This window comes from Aegilops tauschii, chromosome 2 (genome assembly GCF_002575655.3).
Source record: "Aegilops tauschii subsp. strangulata cultivar AL8/78 chromosome 2, Aet v6.0, whole genome shotgun sequence".
NCBI classification, from domain to species: Eukaryota; Viridiplantae; Streptophyta; class Magnoliopsida; order Poales; family Poaceae; genus Aegilops; species Aegilops tauschii.
The window spans coordinates 123,464,692-123,479,683 of NC_053036.3; the positions used below are offsets into that span (position 1 = coordinate 123,464,692).

Here is a 14,992-nt window from a genome sequence, read left to right on the forward strand (position 1 = left end):
CTCGGCAGCGCTTTGCTTTACATAAGAGTTCGTCCAGGCTTGTCCTTTGCTAAAAAAGGGATTGGGCCACCTTGATGCAGCTTAGTTACTTTTGTTACTTGTTACCCGTTATGAATTATCTTATCACACAACTATGTGTTACCGATAATTTCAGTGCTTGCAGAGAATACCTTGCTGAAAACCGCTTGTCATTTCCTTCTGCTCCTCGTTGGGTTCGACACTCTTACTTATCAAAAGGACTACGATAGATCCCTATACTCGTGGGTCATCAATACACCCCACGAATTCACAAAACAAGAAGAATGGTTCCTTGAGTTTTTTTTCTTGTCTTGGTACGAGTAAGTTCCACAAACACAATAGCTATATGTAAGTCCGTGAATTTGGAATTTGGGTCGGTCCAATTTAGCGCGAAGGGAGGAACAACCGAAGGTAAGGAAGAAGCTCGACGGAAAAGCCTGTGGGTCTATCTTAGGGTGGCAGGCGACCCCATTGTCTGTCTTTTGGGGTGTGGGTTGGTGCAGGTTCGCCGGAAAAACATAACTGTCATCACCAGGGTTAGAAAGATGGCCTGGGCTAGGTCGGTGGGTGTGAGAGGAAGAAGAGAAAATAAGATGCTGGTTTGAAGTTAAAGAGGAAGCATTAATCCTATCTGCTGAGACACGAGGAGGAGAATCTAACTGTCCATTTTTCAATTTTCAGGCGACTGGTGCCTACCTGCTCCCTTCCGCAAAACAGAGACACGGGAAAGAAATCCATGGAATCAAACTCAAACGATCAACTGGGGGGGTACCTGGTGCACCAGTGTATTTGATGCTACCGGCGCACAGGTCCCCCGTTGCACATACAATAATGTTTGAAAAAATCAGAAAAAATTAGTGCATTGCCACAACATCAATGTGTGTTGTCATAAAAATTCAAATCAAAATTCAAAACATTGCTCGAGATACAAAAATGACAAGTTTGACATTGAATAGTACATAACATAAGTTGGGCTTCAGTTTTGGCCCATTAGCACATTGATGTCAAATTTATCTTTTTGTATCTCCTGTAATGTCTTGAATTTTGATTTGAATTTTTATGACTATATACATTGATGTTGTGTCAATGCACTAACTTTTCAAAATCTTTTTAAACACTTTTAAATACGCAACGATCCGGTGTACCGGTAGCATCAATTGCCCCGATGCATCAAATACGCTCTCTTCAACGGGGTATTCGTGCCTTCGTTAACTACTAGGCAGTCCAAGTCAAAAAAAAAAAAACACTACTCGGCAGTCTCTCCTCGCTGTCATTTGCCATCTCACACCGGCGCCGCACCGCTGGCCTCCCCTCGGCCCTGAGCCGCTCGGCTATATATGCCGACGACCACGACGGCAGGAGCAGAGCACAGGCAGCGCACGCGCCACGCTCACCCCACCACCACCACGACCGGCGCCCACGCCCACACGCGCACCCAGCCATCGAGCGAGCTCCTCCCTCCTCCCCACACCTCGCTTCACCTTCCCAAAGTGCATCTTTCTCTTTCGCTTTGCATGTCAACGCGAACAAAAAGAGCCTCCTCTTCCACCTCCACCACCACCGTCTCCTCCGCACGAACCTTCCTCCCCACCACCACCACCACCTCTCTGCCTCTGCGCTTCCACTCACTCGGGCGCCAGATATAAAGCCGGCGACCTCACTCGCACCGCTAGTGCCAGCTTCTTCCACCCCCTTCCTCTGTTCGCTCCAAGATCTTGGAGCTCGCGGACATGGCGGCTGCGGTGGCTGCGAGCGGCGGCAGGAAGCGCAAGTGCGAAGAGCTGTCTGCGCCTGAGCTTGGGCAGCTCCACGAGGACATGCTCGAGCGCGTCCTCGCGCGCCTCCCGCCCGCCAGCTTCTTCCGCCTCCGCGGCGTGTGCCGGCGGTGGCGCGAGGCCGCGGGGTCGCCTGCCTTCCTCGCCGCCTGCGCGCGCGTCCCCGCCCGGGACCCGTGGTTCCTCATGCTGTCCGACCAACAGGAGGAGGAGGAACAGCGCCCTCCCTGCCCCGCCATCGCGTTCGACGCCGCCGAGAGGACCTGGGCGCGGTGCCGTGGCGCCCCGGGCCCCGTGCCGGTGGCCGCCGCGGGCGGGCTCGTGCTCTACCGCGCGCCTGAAACCGGCGAGCTCACCGTGGCCAACCCGCTCAGCGGCGTCTCCCGGGCGCTCCCGCCGCCGCCTCCGGCCGCAACAGACGCGCTCTACGCCGTGGCCATGTACGGATCACCCTACCGCGTGGTCCTCATCCTGGGCGAGCTTCCAAACCTGTCCATGACGGTGTTCGACTCGTCCAAGAACGCGTGGGAGGACGCGGTGCCTCTGTCGCGGAAGACAGAGGCCTCGCCCGCGGACGCGCAAGCGCCGCACGACGACGACGACATTGACGAGGACATGGACGGCGAAGGCGACGGCGCGGTCTATTACCTGAGCAAGTCCGGCGACGTGATGGTGTCCAGCACGCAGCGCAGCGCGGCGAGGCAGTACTCGTCCGCCGTGACGTGCCGCAGCGACGGCGGCGAGGCCGTGGCCTACTTCCTGAGCCACTCGGGCGCGGTCGTGGCGTGCGACCTGGCGCGCCGCGTGTTCACCGAGCTCCCGCGGATCCTGCCGGTGCACTTCGAGTACTCTATCGACGTTGTGGCGTGCGACGGCCGGGCCTACGTGGTGGTCCTCTCGGAGTACCTGGACACGGCGAGCCTGCGCCTCTGGGAGTTCTCGGACGGCGCGTGGCGGCAGGTGGCCGCGATGCCCCCGGCCATGTCGCACGCCTTCTACGGCAAGAAGGCGGACGTGAACTGCGTGGGGCACGGCGGGCGCGTGATGGTGTGCGTCAGCTCCGGCGACGCGGGCGCCAACGGGTGCTTCATGTGCGACGTGGGGAGCAACGCGTGGGAGGAGCTGCCGCGGTGCGCCGGCGGCGACGGCGAGGCCATGGACTTCGTGGCCGCCTTCTCCTTCGAGCCGCGAATGGAGGTCGCCGTCTGACCGGATCCCCTCGCCGTTGCTTCCGATTGATGTGTGTAGTGTACGTGGTAGTAGTAGTAGTACGATGATTTGTTGCAGTAGTAATTCGGGAGATGTTTTCATGGAGATCAAATCAGCCGTCTGTCTGTCTCCTGGGATGTGCGCATGTGTCGCCAATTCTGTAGCTGCCACCGGCTTCCGTTGTTTTTCTCGATTCCCGTGCTGACGGCAGAGCTCAGTGGCGAGTGGCGACTGACTGCTCTTCTCTTCTTTCCTTAACAAGCAATTGACCATTCTATGCGTCATACTATATCACCTTTTAATATATATTTTTTATCTTCAGACCAAAGAGTTGAAAAAGAACGATAATACTAGACCATGAACTAGAGAAGTGCCCGGCTGGTCTACCGATGGGGGCAACCAAAATTTAGCATCTCTTCTTAAACTAACAACACATGAAGATGAAGCAAATAACATCGAAATGCAATAAACCCAGAACGATCGTGTGCCATTGCAGGTCTGCATGACTATCTTGTCCAAGAAACTAAACCAGTTGAGTTGGAGGAGGAGAGAAAAAGTAAAAGGGACGGAGGAAACGGAGAGAGCACTATAGAAGAGAAGAGCGGGGGCCAGTGCAAGTGCGCGCCCACCCACCCAACCCGTCTATGCAACAGCGAAAGCGAGCGCGAGAGAGCCTTTGCTCCGGAAGGGGGCAGTGCGGCCGGCCGTCACTGACACGGTGTCGCTCGCTCTAGCTCGGCGTCAGAGCCTCGCCGCAGGCTAAAGTCGCCGGCAGCCGAATCCCCACGGGGATCCCGTCTGCCTCCTGCTCCCGGCGCCGCCCTCTGCTTGGATTCGCCTAGTTGGGCGAAAAAGAAGACGAGACGAGGCGAGATCTGGGCGCGGAATTGCGCCGCTGCTGCATGCGTCGCTCGCGCGCTAGGCTGTCGCTGCGTGCGCGCCTAGTGTACGTACGTGCGTGTTGGCTCGCTTTTGTTCCTCCACGGCTTTGCTTTGGGCCGTGGCTGCGCTTTAGCCGCAAGTGCAAACAAAGCTCCGCCAAAGCGTGCTTACGCAGCTTTAGTAGCTAACCAGCATTCTTTTTTTTTTCTGCCTCTAACCAACACCAGTGACAGTGAGCGATCGGGGCAGTAATCCCTCCCGTGCGGCGGCGGAGGGCCCCTCCAGCGCCATCGGGATCTCGATCTTGGGCTCGCGTGGGGCGTGACCGCGTGAGTTACTGCCGCCGAACCGCGCCGCGGTCCATGGGGCCGGCATGCAACGTAGACGTATGATTTTCACACGGTTCTGGATCGAGCGTGGCATGGCGTGGCGTGGCGTGGTGGGGTGGACTTTGGCGGTGTGGGGCGCAGGGGACCGGGAATCATGAGGCCACGCAAAGGAAAATGATGGAGCGGTTGACAAGGCGACGACGGGGGTCGGGGGGTTTACCATCCATCATCCGCCACCGTATCATTGCGCTTACATCTCGCGGCCACCGATCCAGGGACACGCACCACCGCAAAAGCCACCGCGTTTTTCCGCCCTTTTCCTCTTCTGTTTTTCTTCTGCTTGGCCTTGAGCTGGGCGTGCGGAGCCGCAATCATCCACGGCTAAGCTAGCTTCACCGCTGACTTGTGGCCTCTCTAAGCTAACCTCTTTTTTCCAGTAGCAAGTAGTAACATTTGACGGTCAGACAGTCTCGGCCTGAATCTACCTGTAGTAACAACATGCTGCTGCTTCATGGAGCGTTTGAAGCAGGACAGGCTGCTGGTCCAGGACGGTGGACCGAGCGAGACACTTTTGGGCCCATCGGAGTAATGTATGCTACTGTGGGTGGACCATATATATGCACAACAAAGTGGCGGCCACTCGAGTCACATGGAAAAACTTCTACGCATCTACCGGTCTCGGTCCCTATAAAAATACAGTATCATTGCTCTTTTAACACTGCGTTTATTGCTCCTTTTTGCAGTTAAACGTGCATTTACAGGTTTTAAAGTGCGCTGTTTGACAAAAATAACAAAAAAAGGTTTTCAAAGTGGCCATGAAAGCCTCGGACAAGGATGCGTTCGCTTTCATAACAGTGGCTCCTATTGGGCTGCTGGAGATCGTCTTATGTAAACTGACAGGCCCGCTCATCAAACATCTACAATGCTATTCTTTCTGATTTTATAACGTGGTGTACGTGCAGCGTCTCTTTTACAAGTAGCATGGTCCAGGAGCAGAAGAAACTCAACCTCCGATCACAGAACTGAACATCCTAGACAGTGAAATTTACCCCCATATAACATTACCCAAAGGCAGGGATGCGCTGCCGATGCGACATCTCAGTTGGCATCAAGGTTTAGTAAAATCTTGCATCCCCCAGGCCCTAAGAACAAGGCAAACAGCGCATGGTTTTGCAAATATACAATTCTCGAGATTTTGTAAGGGGGCTACATGTAAAACAAGCCTGCACAAGTTAGGTTGATTCATCCATTCAAAGGGGGTGGCACGACTGCATGACCTTCATTATTTCGACAGAAAGTTTGATTGTATCCGGAGTTTGAATTGCCCGTTTAATCTCCTCCACTTTCAATCGTTGCACCGGTGGGTGCTTCATCACGGCTAACATCACGGAATTCGTCCATGAATTTCTCATGGAATTCCTTGAATCTGGATATGATTGCAGGGATTTTGTCCTCCTGTGGCAAGATCGTGCATCTGAAGTGATACGTTCCAGGAGCCTAGGCAAAATTAAGACGCGACAGTAAATGTTAGTGAAAAGTCAGTTAACGCTCTGAACCACAAAAATGAACCTAACAGCTTTTAGCGAGGCTTTGAGATTACCAACCTGACCAAATCCAGATCCAGGAACGACGACAATTCCAGTGGCTTGAAGAAGGCGGAGAGCATAGTATGCATCTGGGGCAGCACCAGCTGCTTGGGCAGCCCCAATCGCCTTCTGGGGTAAATGAAGGCGAGGGAACAAATACATTGCACCCTCAGCCTTGTTGCAGGTGATGCCTTCTAAACTGTTGAATGCTTCTTCCAAGGCCTATGTAAGGTGAAGAAAGTCAACAAGGATAAGGTCCTTAAATATCTTCAGGTGATAAAGCATAAAAGATGGAAAAGGGAAGTTATGCGTCAGGTACTTAGGTTGCAGTTCAACTGGAGCATTGACCAATCTTACAAATCAAAATAGGTGGGGACATTAAAAAAAAAGGGCCGAACAAACCTTTGCACGCCGAGCCAGCGATGAAATAATACCATCTCTCTCTACCATGAAGGATTCATAGGATTCATCCCCTACCTGTAAAATGAGTAATCATCTATATAGGTGCCATAACTATTCCACTTTGAAACAGCTCCATACATGATATACTGACCTTGGGTGGGTTCATTATGAGGCTAGAGAGAATTTGGCCAGAGATATTGGAACAAAGATTCACTGATGCCACCTTGTAAATTTGTTCTCTTACATCGGCATTAAACCCAGTTACTTCCATGTAGCCTCCTCGTTTACCACATTCTCCATAGTAACCTAGCAGGACACAGAAAAAGCCTTACCATGTGCTAAGAGATGCACAAAGAAAAGGACCCCAGACAATAGAAGGATTCAATTACCTTTAGAAACTGACTGGAACGATACCAAAGGAAGATCATCATCGGTGTATCCCATTGACCGTGCAATCTTTTTGAAAGAGTGGAACTGCTTATCCTCAACATATATGTTTTCTTGGTAAACCTAGGGTAAATGAATAAATGAACAAGTATGCTTAGAATACCCATCAAATTTATATGGCATTTATAGTAGCTTGTGCATATTTACACAGGCAAACCTTTGAATACAGATTCTGGACTCACCTCATCTGCAAGAAGAACAAGTCCTTCGTTCTTGCAGAATTCAACAATTTTCTTTTGGTTTTCCTCCGCAAGAACCTTGTGAAAGTAAAAGGTGTTAAATAACCACTCCACCGAGATCAAATTTCATGAAAAAGAAGACTTAAAACAGTATATGTCCGTAAGTTATCTGTCTGTCATGGTCTTTCTATGTATGTAACACAGCAATAATAGCTTACTGACATACAACTTTCCCAAGTATATCACTGAGAAAGTCTTTTAGGATTTTTTGCAGATAAAAGTTTCATCAATAATAACCTGTCCAGTTGGGTTTCCCGGATTTATGACCACGAGCGCTCTGACAGTGATACCCTTAGACCGAGCCTCATCTACTTGTTTTTTAAGCTCGTCAACCTCTAGCCCCCACCCTGTCTCTTCATCAAGGAAATAAGGTACCTGAAGCCAAAATTATTCCAGAAATTAAATCATCAAACATGCAGATCCAACACTTCAAAGCATCAGAAGCACTGTTGTAGAACATACAAAAGAACCACCATGAAGAGCAATTGATGCAGAATACAGCGGGTATTGTGGAAGAGGGCAGAGAATGCCATCCTTCTCAGACCTTATCAGTAACTGCATCATCATGTGGACCTAGGTGAAAAAGAAACTAGACTGGATTAGTGATGACAAGCTGAAATAGTATGTACAGTTAGGCATTGACTTCTAACTGGAAGAATCAATGTCCTTATTGCTAGTACATATTCACCACTGTTCATATTAATCCAGTATACAATATACATACTGCTGGGCTTGCTCCATCTGTAAGGAAGATGTTATCTCCACTAGCATGGAAACCATCACGAGCAGCAATACCGGCAGCAATTTCATCACGCAAACCTTTCACACCCTGAAATAGACAGCTGCGTGAATGATCAAGATCGGAACCATAACAACATTCTTCCAATAGTATTTAGATACCTGACTATGGCTATATGCTCCTGTCGCTCTTCCTGGGATCTTCTCTAGAATTTGCCATGCTCTCTCTATAGCATCTGAACTGTATGAAAACATGTATATCAACATTTCCAAAATGCAGCAAGCAATATGAGTAGTTAGGCTACTAGCTATAACAAAGTGATCCACAATATGGTGTCAGTTAAAAGTTGAAAATTGAATTCTTCGTGAATATGTAAAAAGATTTTGGTATCATTTCACTAAAATAGAGGGAGAAATAGTTCTACAAAACATGCCTCTAAGGGAGGTAGAAGCCCGACATCCAAATACAAACACATGCCACTATTCTCCTGTGATGATCGTGCACAACCCTAGGGAGCCAGCTCTGCACCAAGCCTGAGCCTCATCTTGAATTGCAGGAAGCAGCTAGCTGACGCCTGGCATTGCGCCGTTGACAGTGCAGTCATTTCAATGTTTCCAGAGAAGCCAGGCTGTGAGCATGATAAAAGAGGCCATGCCCTTCCACCACTGCTAGAAGTTGTCACCAATGGAGGGAGCTGGACTAGTGGATCGCACCCACAAAAGCGCCTCGTGACAAGGAGCGATCTGCCAGCAGGTGCTGCATGGACTCCGGCTATTGATCACAGTGCACGGATGAAGGGGAGTGGGGCAAGCCCCGAATATTCGTCATTAGCATCCAACTAAACTCAAAATATTGTAACAATTCCTTTCTGGGAAATTTTAGCTCAGTGCCATAGCAATGCATAATTAAGAAAGTATCGTCCAGTCTGAGGATGTGATGCAGTTATTGATTGTGAATCACAGAATGTTCGGGTTTCCATAAGATGAACAGATCACATGGATTTTTCATAGCCTATGGACTTTCATATCTGCCTTAGCCTAATGCCTCACTCTAGAATTTTAGTTCGGTTCATCTTCCTTCAGTCATTCAGTGTATGCCCTAGAAAATAAGTGTCTAGGACAAAAGTATAGAATAAGAGGGTAAAGAAAATAAAAGAACTTTTCCCCAAGCAAAGGGCAGGCTACATAACTACATAAGGGGGTATGCAAAGCAGCTACTGTACTTCTTGCACTTACGTACGGTTCATTCGGTGTATGCGCTGCTAAGTTGCAACCTGTTTAAAATGACTGATACAAAATCTAAGCCATGTTGCTAAGCTTACCACAAAATCATCAGTCATTAGTGTTGAGACAGCCTATTGTTCGAAAAGACCGATACAATAACTTTGTCAGCTTAAGACTCATGTAAAGTCACCTACCATATAAGAATTTGGCAAATATTTTAACACTAATTTACTTATACTCATCCAAGTATAGAGTGGTTTCCGACTTCCCATACCTGTATAGAGCATGAGTCTCACTTTTGTCCAAGAGAGCTGGATGATCACATAAAGAGAGAACCTGACAAAGGCAATGAGCAAATAAGCAACAGTGGAACAAGCATTCATCACAAAACTATAATCCAAGGCGGACAAACTCACTTCTCTGAAAAATGTAACAGGTTGTTGACCAAGGGAATGAGGATTTCCAATGTTACAATAGAGTATCTGCATCAAATTAGATAAACGAAGGTAAATCCATTATCCATCGATAAAGTAAGTGTAGTGGAAAAACCTTCCAACAGGCGACGAGTTGATGGAATAACAATCAAACCTCATCAAAAGGAAGCGATTCTGGATTTTTGTGTAACTCTTGTTCTAAGTTCTGCAGGACAAAAATACCAGATCATGATTCAGGTTTCTAAACAATCATACTTAGAATTAAACATAGGAATGAAGTAGCACAAATAAGTACAAATTCTGCAGTTGAGTATGGCAGTAAGACTAATTGGTACTCCGTATTTGACATATGTAAATATACTCGGGACAACAACAAAAAACTGCTAAATCTGAGGGGGAAAATTCACATACCTGAGCATGTGTAACAATCTCTCCACGAACAGCATATTTGAACTCCAAGACCTAATGAACAGACCAAATCACATCAAAAAATATAATGCCATGTGCCAGTATGAACGTTAAAGCTTAAATTTGTGCTATAGAATCCCATCGCTGCTGAGTACACATGTTGTTTTTGTCAAGTTATCCAGTACACACACAGATTCGAGCTCCACTTGCACGCGTATCAACATCGAATCACCGACTTTAGCATCCCCTAGCAAATGTCGGAAATTGGAACTCCTATCCTAGGGTCTGATTGCTCGTTTGACCACGAACCGAACAAGCATAAAGGGGTAGGTAAAAAGTTTAAGGTCGCACCTTGGGGTTGATGGTGTCGAGTGACACTGGCGGCGTACCGGCGGCCGAAGTGGACATGGCCCTCGCCATGTAGGCCGCCATCGCCGAAGGAGCAGAAGGGGAAGGTCGAGACAGCGCCGCGGCCGGAGCCGGAGACGGCGCGGCTGGTCTGGTGGCGCCGCGCAGGGAAGCGGCCACCGCGCGGCGCGCCCTGTCGGTGAGGAAGCGGCGCATGGTGGGGAGGAGCGACTGGACGCGGCGGCGGTGATGCTTCGGGCGATGCAGAGATCGCGACGGCTATTGCAGAGAGAGATGCGGAGGTGGTCAGAGCACAGCGCGACCCTTTTTTGGGGGGTCAGTTTTGCGTCCCCTGCAAGAAAGAAATGAGACTACGCCGATATAATTCCTCAAATAAAAAATTTGCTTGGCCGGAAAGAAATAAAGTGTTTAAATTTGTTTTTCTGGTTATTTCCGAACCTATTAGGGTCTGTTTGATTTAAAATAAAACAATTTCAAATGGAATTTTGGAGTTACATTCTTCAGGGTTGTTACATGTGTCATTTCTTTTTTTAAGAGAGAGAGAGAGAACATGATATTTTTTATTGCTCAATAATACTCGTATCTTTTATCAAAGTGTGCTATTCTATAATGTTTCTTTAACAGATATCTTGCTAATCCGAAGAGGTACATAACTCACGCAGCCTCCTCAAGAAGAAAAAAGCTAGGGTTTTCTCTGCCTCGCGTCGGTGCTGCTGACGGTCTACCTCATCTTTGGTGGCCCTAGGGTCATGGAGGCGCGGTGACCGTGGCCTTGCCGACGGGAGAGATCTTGCTCCGTTTTTAGGTGTTTTTGTGTTATTTGAAGTTTGTGTCTCGTTTAGGAAGACGAGGCGGTGGTGGCTCCCTAAAGATGGAATAAGGTTCACCCCGCCGTCTAGCGTCGTTGGAGGGCGTGTGAATGAGTGTCTACGGCGTATCTCATAGGATTCGGTTGGTGTTGGTCTTTGGTGGATCTGCTTGGACCCAATTTTCGTTCGTTTTCATAGGTGTGTCTATAGATTGGATCCTTTCGATCTATATTTCTCTTCATCAACGATGGTTGCTGTTCTGGTGCGCTGGTCTTGTGAGGCCTTAGCAGAACGACTTCATGGTTGTTTACTGTAACAAGTTTGGCCCAACTCCGGTGAAGGAGAGGCGATGACGGTGCTGCGTCTTCGGCTCGCTCTAGTGCTTGCAGTTGTGCTAGGTGGTCTACGGACATCGATGTAATTTTTATTATTTCTATGTTATTTGTATTACCATGGCATGAATAGATCGAAAGTTTCCTCAAAAAAAAGATTATCCTCTATTCCAAACGAGTGAATCTCGTCAAGAACCCTTTGTGCTTTGAAAACGGACATAGAGATACATTTTTGTACTTTAAATCAGACTGGGAAAGTCAAAAAAAAAATGTTTGCCCCGATAATCAAACATGTCTCCCCTCGTTGAGGAGGATGAGGATTTTAGTAGGGCGTGTGCATCCCTATTGTACTCTCTCCGCTCATGGTCAAACATGACGAATAGCCTTCCCTCTATAGTTCTCCTTCGGAATCGAGCCATAGTTGGTGAGTTTATAATTGTATTGCAGAGTTTTAATCACATCCAAACATTTAGAGAAAATTATTGGGAGATGTAGAGGAAAACAATTATAGGTTGGAGGGGAAGAGGAGTGTCATTACCAAGGAGGGAAAACCTCCTTGGGGCGCCGGCCAAAAGGGGGAAGGAGTTGGACTCCTGACCTAGTAGGATTCGGGCCCCCCACAAGGAAAGGGGGGCGCCATCTCCACTTGGGCCCTTGTGGCCCAAGTTGCCTTCCACCTCTTGGCCTTTAAAGGCCCGTTGACATTTAAATTATTATAAAAGTCTTCAAATAATTACTAGACCCTTTTATATATAATTTAACATCACTACAAATATTTTACACCTATATATATTAATTATTAGTAATACCCGGTATTACCCGATACTCTCCGAAACCCTTCCAGTGACCTTGAAATGCTTCCGGATCTTCTCAAAACTATTTCGAATATTAATGAAATAATTCCAAAAATATATTATCATCACTCCTGTCCTACTAACACTCAGCAGATCGTGATTGCCTTAAACTTGTGACCCCGTAGGTTTGGTAACTCATAGACATGAACGAAATCGTTCATTCAATGACCGATGGCGGAACCGTCGACGACCATATCAATCCCTATGACCACATGAATGATATTCGAGTAAACCTTTGGTTATCATGCGATGTTCCCTTTGCTTCACGATACTTTACAAAACCTAGGATGCATCGGTATCCTCCTGAGTCATCACATGCTCGCTATACCAAAATCGTCGTTACGGGTTTTGTTCTTCTTTCTCGTTGTCGTGTTCCTGCATCCCCGTGATGTAGTCACCTATGTCTGTCCAGACAATGATGGATGTCGTCACACCGAGAGGGCTCTAAGAATATCTCTCCATTGTCGAAGGAGTAAATCCCACTCTCGAGCTATCTAGTCCCTTGTCAAACTTTCCGACGAACCTATAAGTTGTCGTTATGATCACCGTGTTACAGGTGACGTTTGAGCAACCAAAGTCCACCGTACGGTAAGAAGTGACTACGATACTCTCATGGTCTAAGGAGCAAAATCACATGTTAACACTCCGTGTTATTACAATTGATTACAAACGATATTATCTCAATTCATAACAAACAAGTTTGGGTCGATTCAATATGATCGTTCTTCCAACGTCATAATCTCAATGTCGTTTTAGGACTATCCTTACACTTAACGATACCCTAAGATCCGGAAAACGTGATCACCAACAACACTTGAGCTAGTCTTAGGGGCGAGACTAGGAACCTTTGTTTTATCCGTTTATCATTTCACACGTGCATATGAGTTTTCAACTTAATCGCATATTCTAGGATCATAGCGGTTATAGCATAAAATATAAACTCTCAATTATGAACATGGAAGTATAATAATACAATAGTATTGCCTCTAGGGCATATTTTTGACAGTCTCCCACTTGCACTAGAGTCAATAATCTAGTTAGCATATTCTTTTACACCAATGGCAATCTGGTGTTTGTTCATGCTTTGCTTGTGGTATAGCCTTCGTCGTATAAGATCTTGACAACTTCAGATCTGTGTGTATTATTTGCATATCCATGCACCTATCATGCTTTCACAAGAATTCATAATTTATGTGAAACGACCTTTGTATATATCGAATCACTGGTAGAACCTTTGATTCATTAGATTGAGCTACAGAAGCACTATCGAGAATAGTGTTTTATTTGCACAATCATCTAGAAATACCAAGTTCATAAATGAACCTTTGATTCATCACCCTCTATTGTTGCTTCCAAAGCAACAACATATTCAGCCTTCTGTTATAGAATTCACCACAATAACTTCCTTGGACCAATTCCAACTTACCATGCCACCATTAATCATTTAGTTGAAACCGAAAATCGTTTGGAGCATTGATGAAGATTTTATCGATGTACTACTTACAATAAGTCTGTATTGATGTAACCCCTTACAACAATCTCTTCATCTTCTTCGTATCCGAGAAACATGTCGTTAGTACTTAAAGACATTTTCACTGTTGTCCCCATTCTGGTAACTTTACTCGTAGCTTACTTGGAGTACTGTATATATCAGGTTGTTTACATACCATGGAATACAAGTGTGATCAAAATCATGTATTTCTCTCAACAGTATTTCAGAATACTGACTCTTGTTTGAGAGAGACCATCTTCATCCTACGCCTCCCACGGATTGATAAACCTTAGGTCATACACTTGAGGGAAAATTTCTACTATCCAACAAAACTCTGCGCTTGGAGGCCCAACGCGAGTCTACCAAAATAAGTTGCTCAGTAGACATCAAGCTTTTTTCTGGCGTTGTTGCCGGGGAGGTGAGTTCTTGAAGGTATATCTTTAGATCTTGCAATGGAATCTTTTAGTTTCTTGTTTATCACTAGTTTGGTTTATAAAAGAAAGCTAAAAAATGGAATTGAGGTTGCCTCATATTACTCATCTTTATCATGTTTTCTTGAAAATGATGGATTGGAAAATTGTGCTCAATTGATAGAAGAAGAATTCAATAGAATATTTGGCACAAAATATTTGAATGATGAGCATGATTGCAATTTTGCTAGAATTAATTGTTTGAATATCCATGATGCTAGTGATATGCAAAGCCGTAAGCTTGGGGATGCTATGTTTGATGAAGATGATATTTTTAGTCCCCCAAGTTTTGATGAGCAAATTTATTATGATGATTGCATGCTTCCTATTTATGATGATTACAATGATGAATGTGGGTTTGTAAGAGTGTCAACTGTAAGTAATGATCCCAGTATTTTGGAGGGTGATGAATCTTGTTACAATATTGATGAAAGTGGATTTGGAGAGGTCATGACTTTATTTAATGATGAATCCACTCTTTTGGAAGAGGTCTCAGTTGATTATGACAACAAAGTTGTTACCTATGATGATTATGGTGATGACATGTATGCTATAAAGAATAATGATAACCATGAAACTTGTCATCATGATTTTAATTTTCAATTGGATTATGCCAATCAAGTATCACATGATAGTTATTTCATTGAATTTGCTCCCACTATTATGAATGAGAACAAATTTGCTTATGTGGAGAGTAATAAAAAATTATGCATGTGGATCTTCAAAAGAATGCTTTATGTGATAGCTATAATGCTGAATTCATTCATGATATGCTACTAAAAATTATTATGAGAAAGGAACATATTCTTTTACTTATCCCACTAATATCAAGTTTCCTCTCTATATGTTGAAAGTTTTGAAGTCATGCTTGTTTTGCCTTCCTACGCTTGTTGATTCTTGTTACCATAAATTGTTTGCTCACAAAATCCCTATGAATAGGAAGTGGGTTAGACTTAAATGTGCTTGCCATGTGAT

General features: G+C 46.1%; 2 protein-coding genes across 2 annotated transcripts; one reads left to right on the plus strand and one right to left on the minus strand.

The window, feature by feature from the left end:
- The first annotated feature begins 1,367 nt into the window (after positions 1–1,367).
- LOC109784963 (F-box only protein 13) lies at positions 1,368–3,291 on the plus strand. Its single transcript, XM_020343570.4, has one exon. It carries the CDS (start codon positions 1,749–1,751, stop codon positions 3,000–3,002), a length of 1,254 nt encoding a protein of 417 aa, XP_020199159.1. The 5' UTR covers positions 1,368–1,748; the 3' UTR covers positions 3,003–3,291.
- Positions 3,292–5,245: 1,954 nt separating this feature from the next.
- On the minus strand, positions 5,246–10,390 carry LOC109784962 (alanine aminotransferase 2). Its single transcript, XM_020343569.4, has 15 exons — positions 10,043–10,390; positions 9,695–9,745; positions 9,438–9,488; positions 9,266–9,331; positions 9,124–9,185; positions 7,788–7,866; positions 7,612–7,716; positions 7,350–7,460; positions 7,125–7,262; positions 6,831–6,905; positions 6,591–6,711; positions 6,353–6,507; positions 6,202–6,276; positions 5,818–6,021; positions 5,246–5,710 (listed from the first exon to the last, which is right to left on the minus strand). Exons 1-15 carry the CDS (start codon positions 10,253–10,255, stop codon positions 5,543–5,545), a joined length of 1,674 nt encoding a protein of 557 aa, XP_020199158.1. The 5' UTR covers positions 10,256–10,390; the 3' UTR covers positions 5,246–5,542.
- Positions 10,391–14,992: the final 4,602 nt, after the last annotated feature.

Bases quoted from the DNA above. Each gene is read 5' to 3' on its own strand.
- LOC109784963 (XM_020343570.4), top strand. From the start codon at position 1,749: ATGGCGGCTGCGGTGGCTGCGAGCGGCGGCAGGAAGCGCAAGTGCGAA.
- LOC109784962 (XM_020343569.4), bottom strand. From the start codon at position 10,255: ATGCGCCGCTTCCTCACCGACAGGGCGCGCCGCGCGGTGGCCGCTTCC. The intron at 9,332-9,437 runs GTTTGATTGTTA...AATTTGATGCAG, and splicing joins AATCGCTTCCTTTTGATGAG to ATACTCTATTGTAACATTGG. The intron at 5,711-5,817 runs GTTGGTAATCTC...AATTTTGCCTAG, and splicing joins CTGGATCTGGATTTGGTCAG to GCTCCTGGAACGTATCACTT.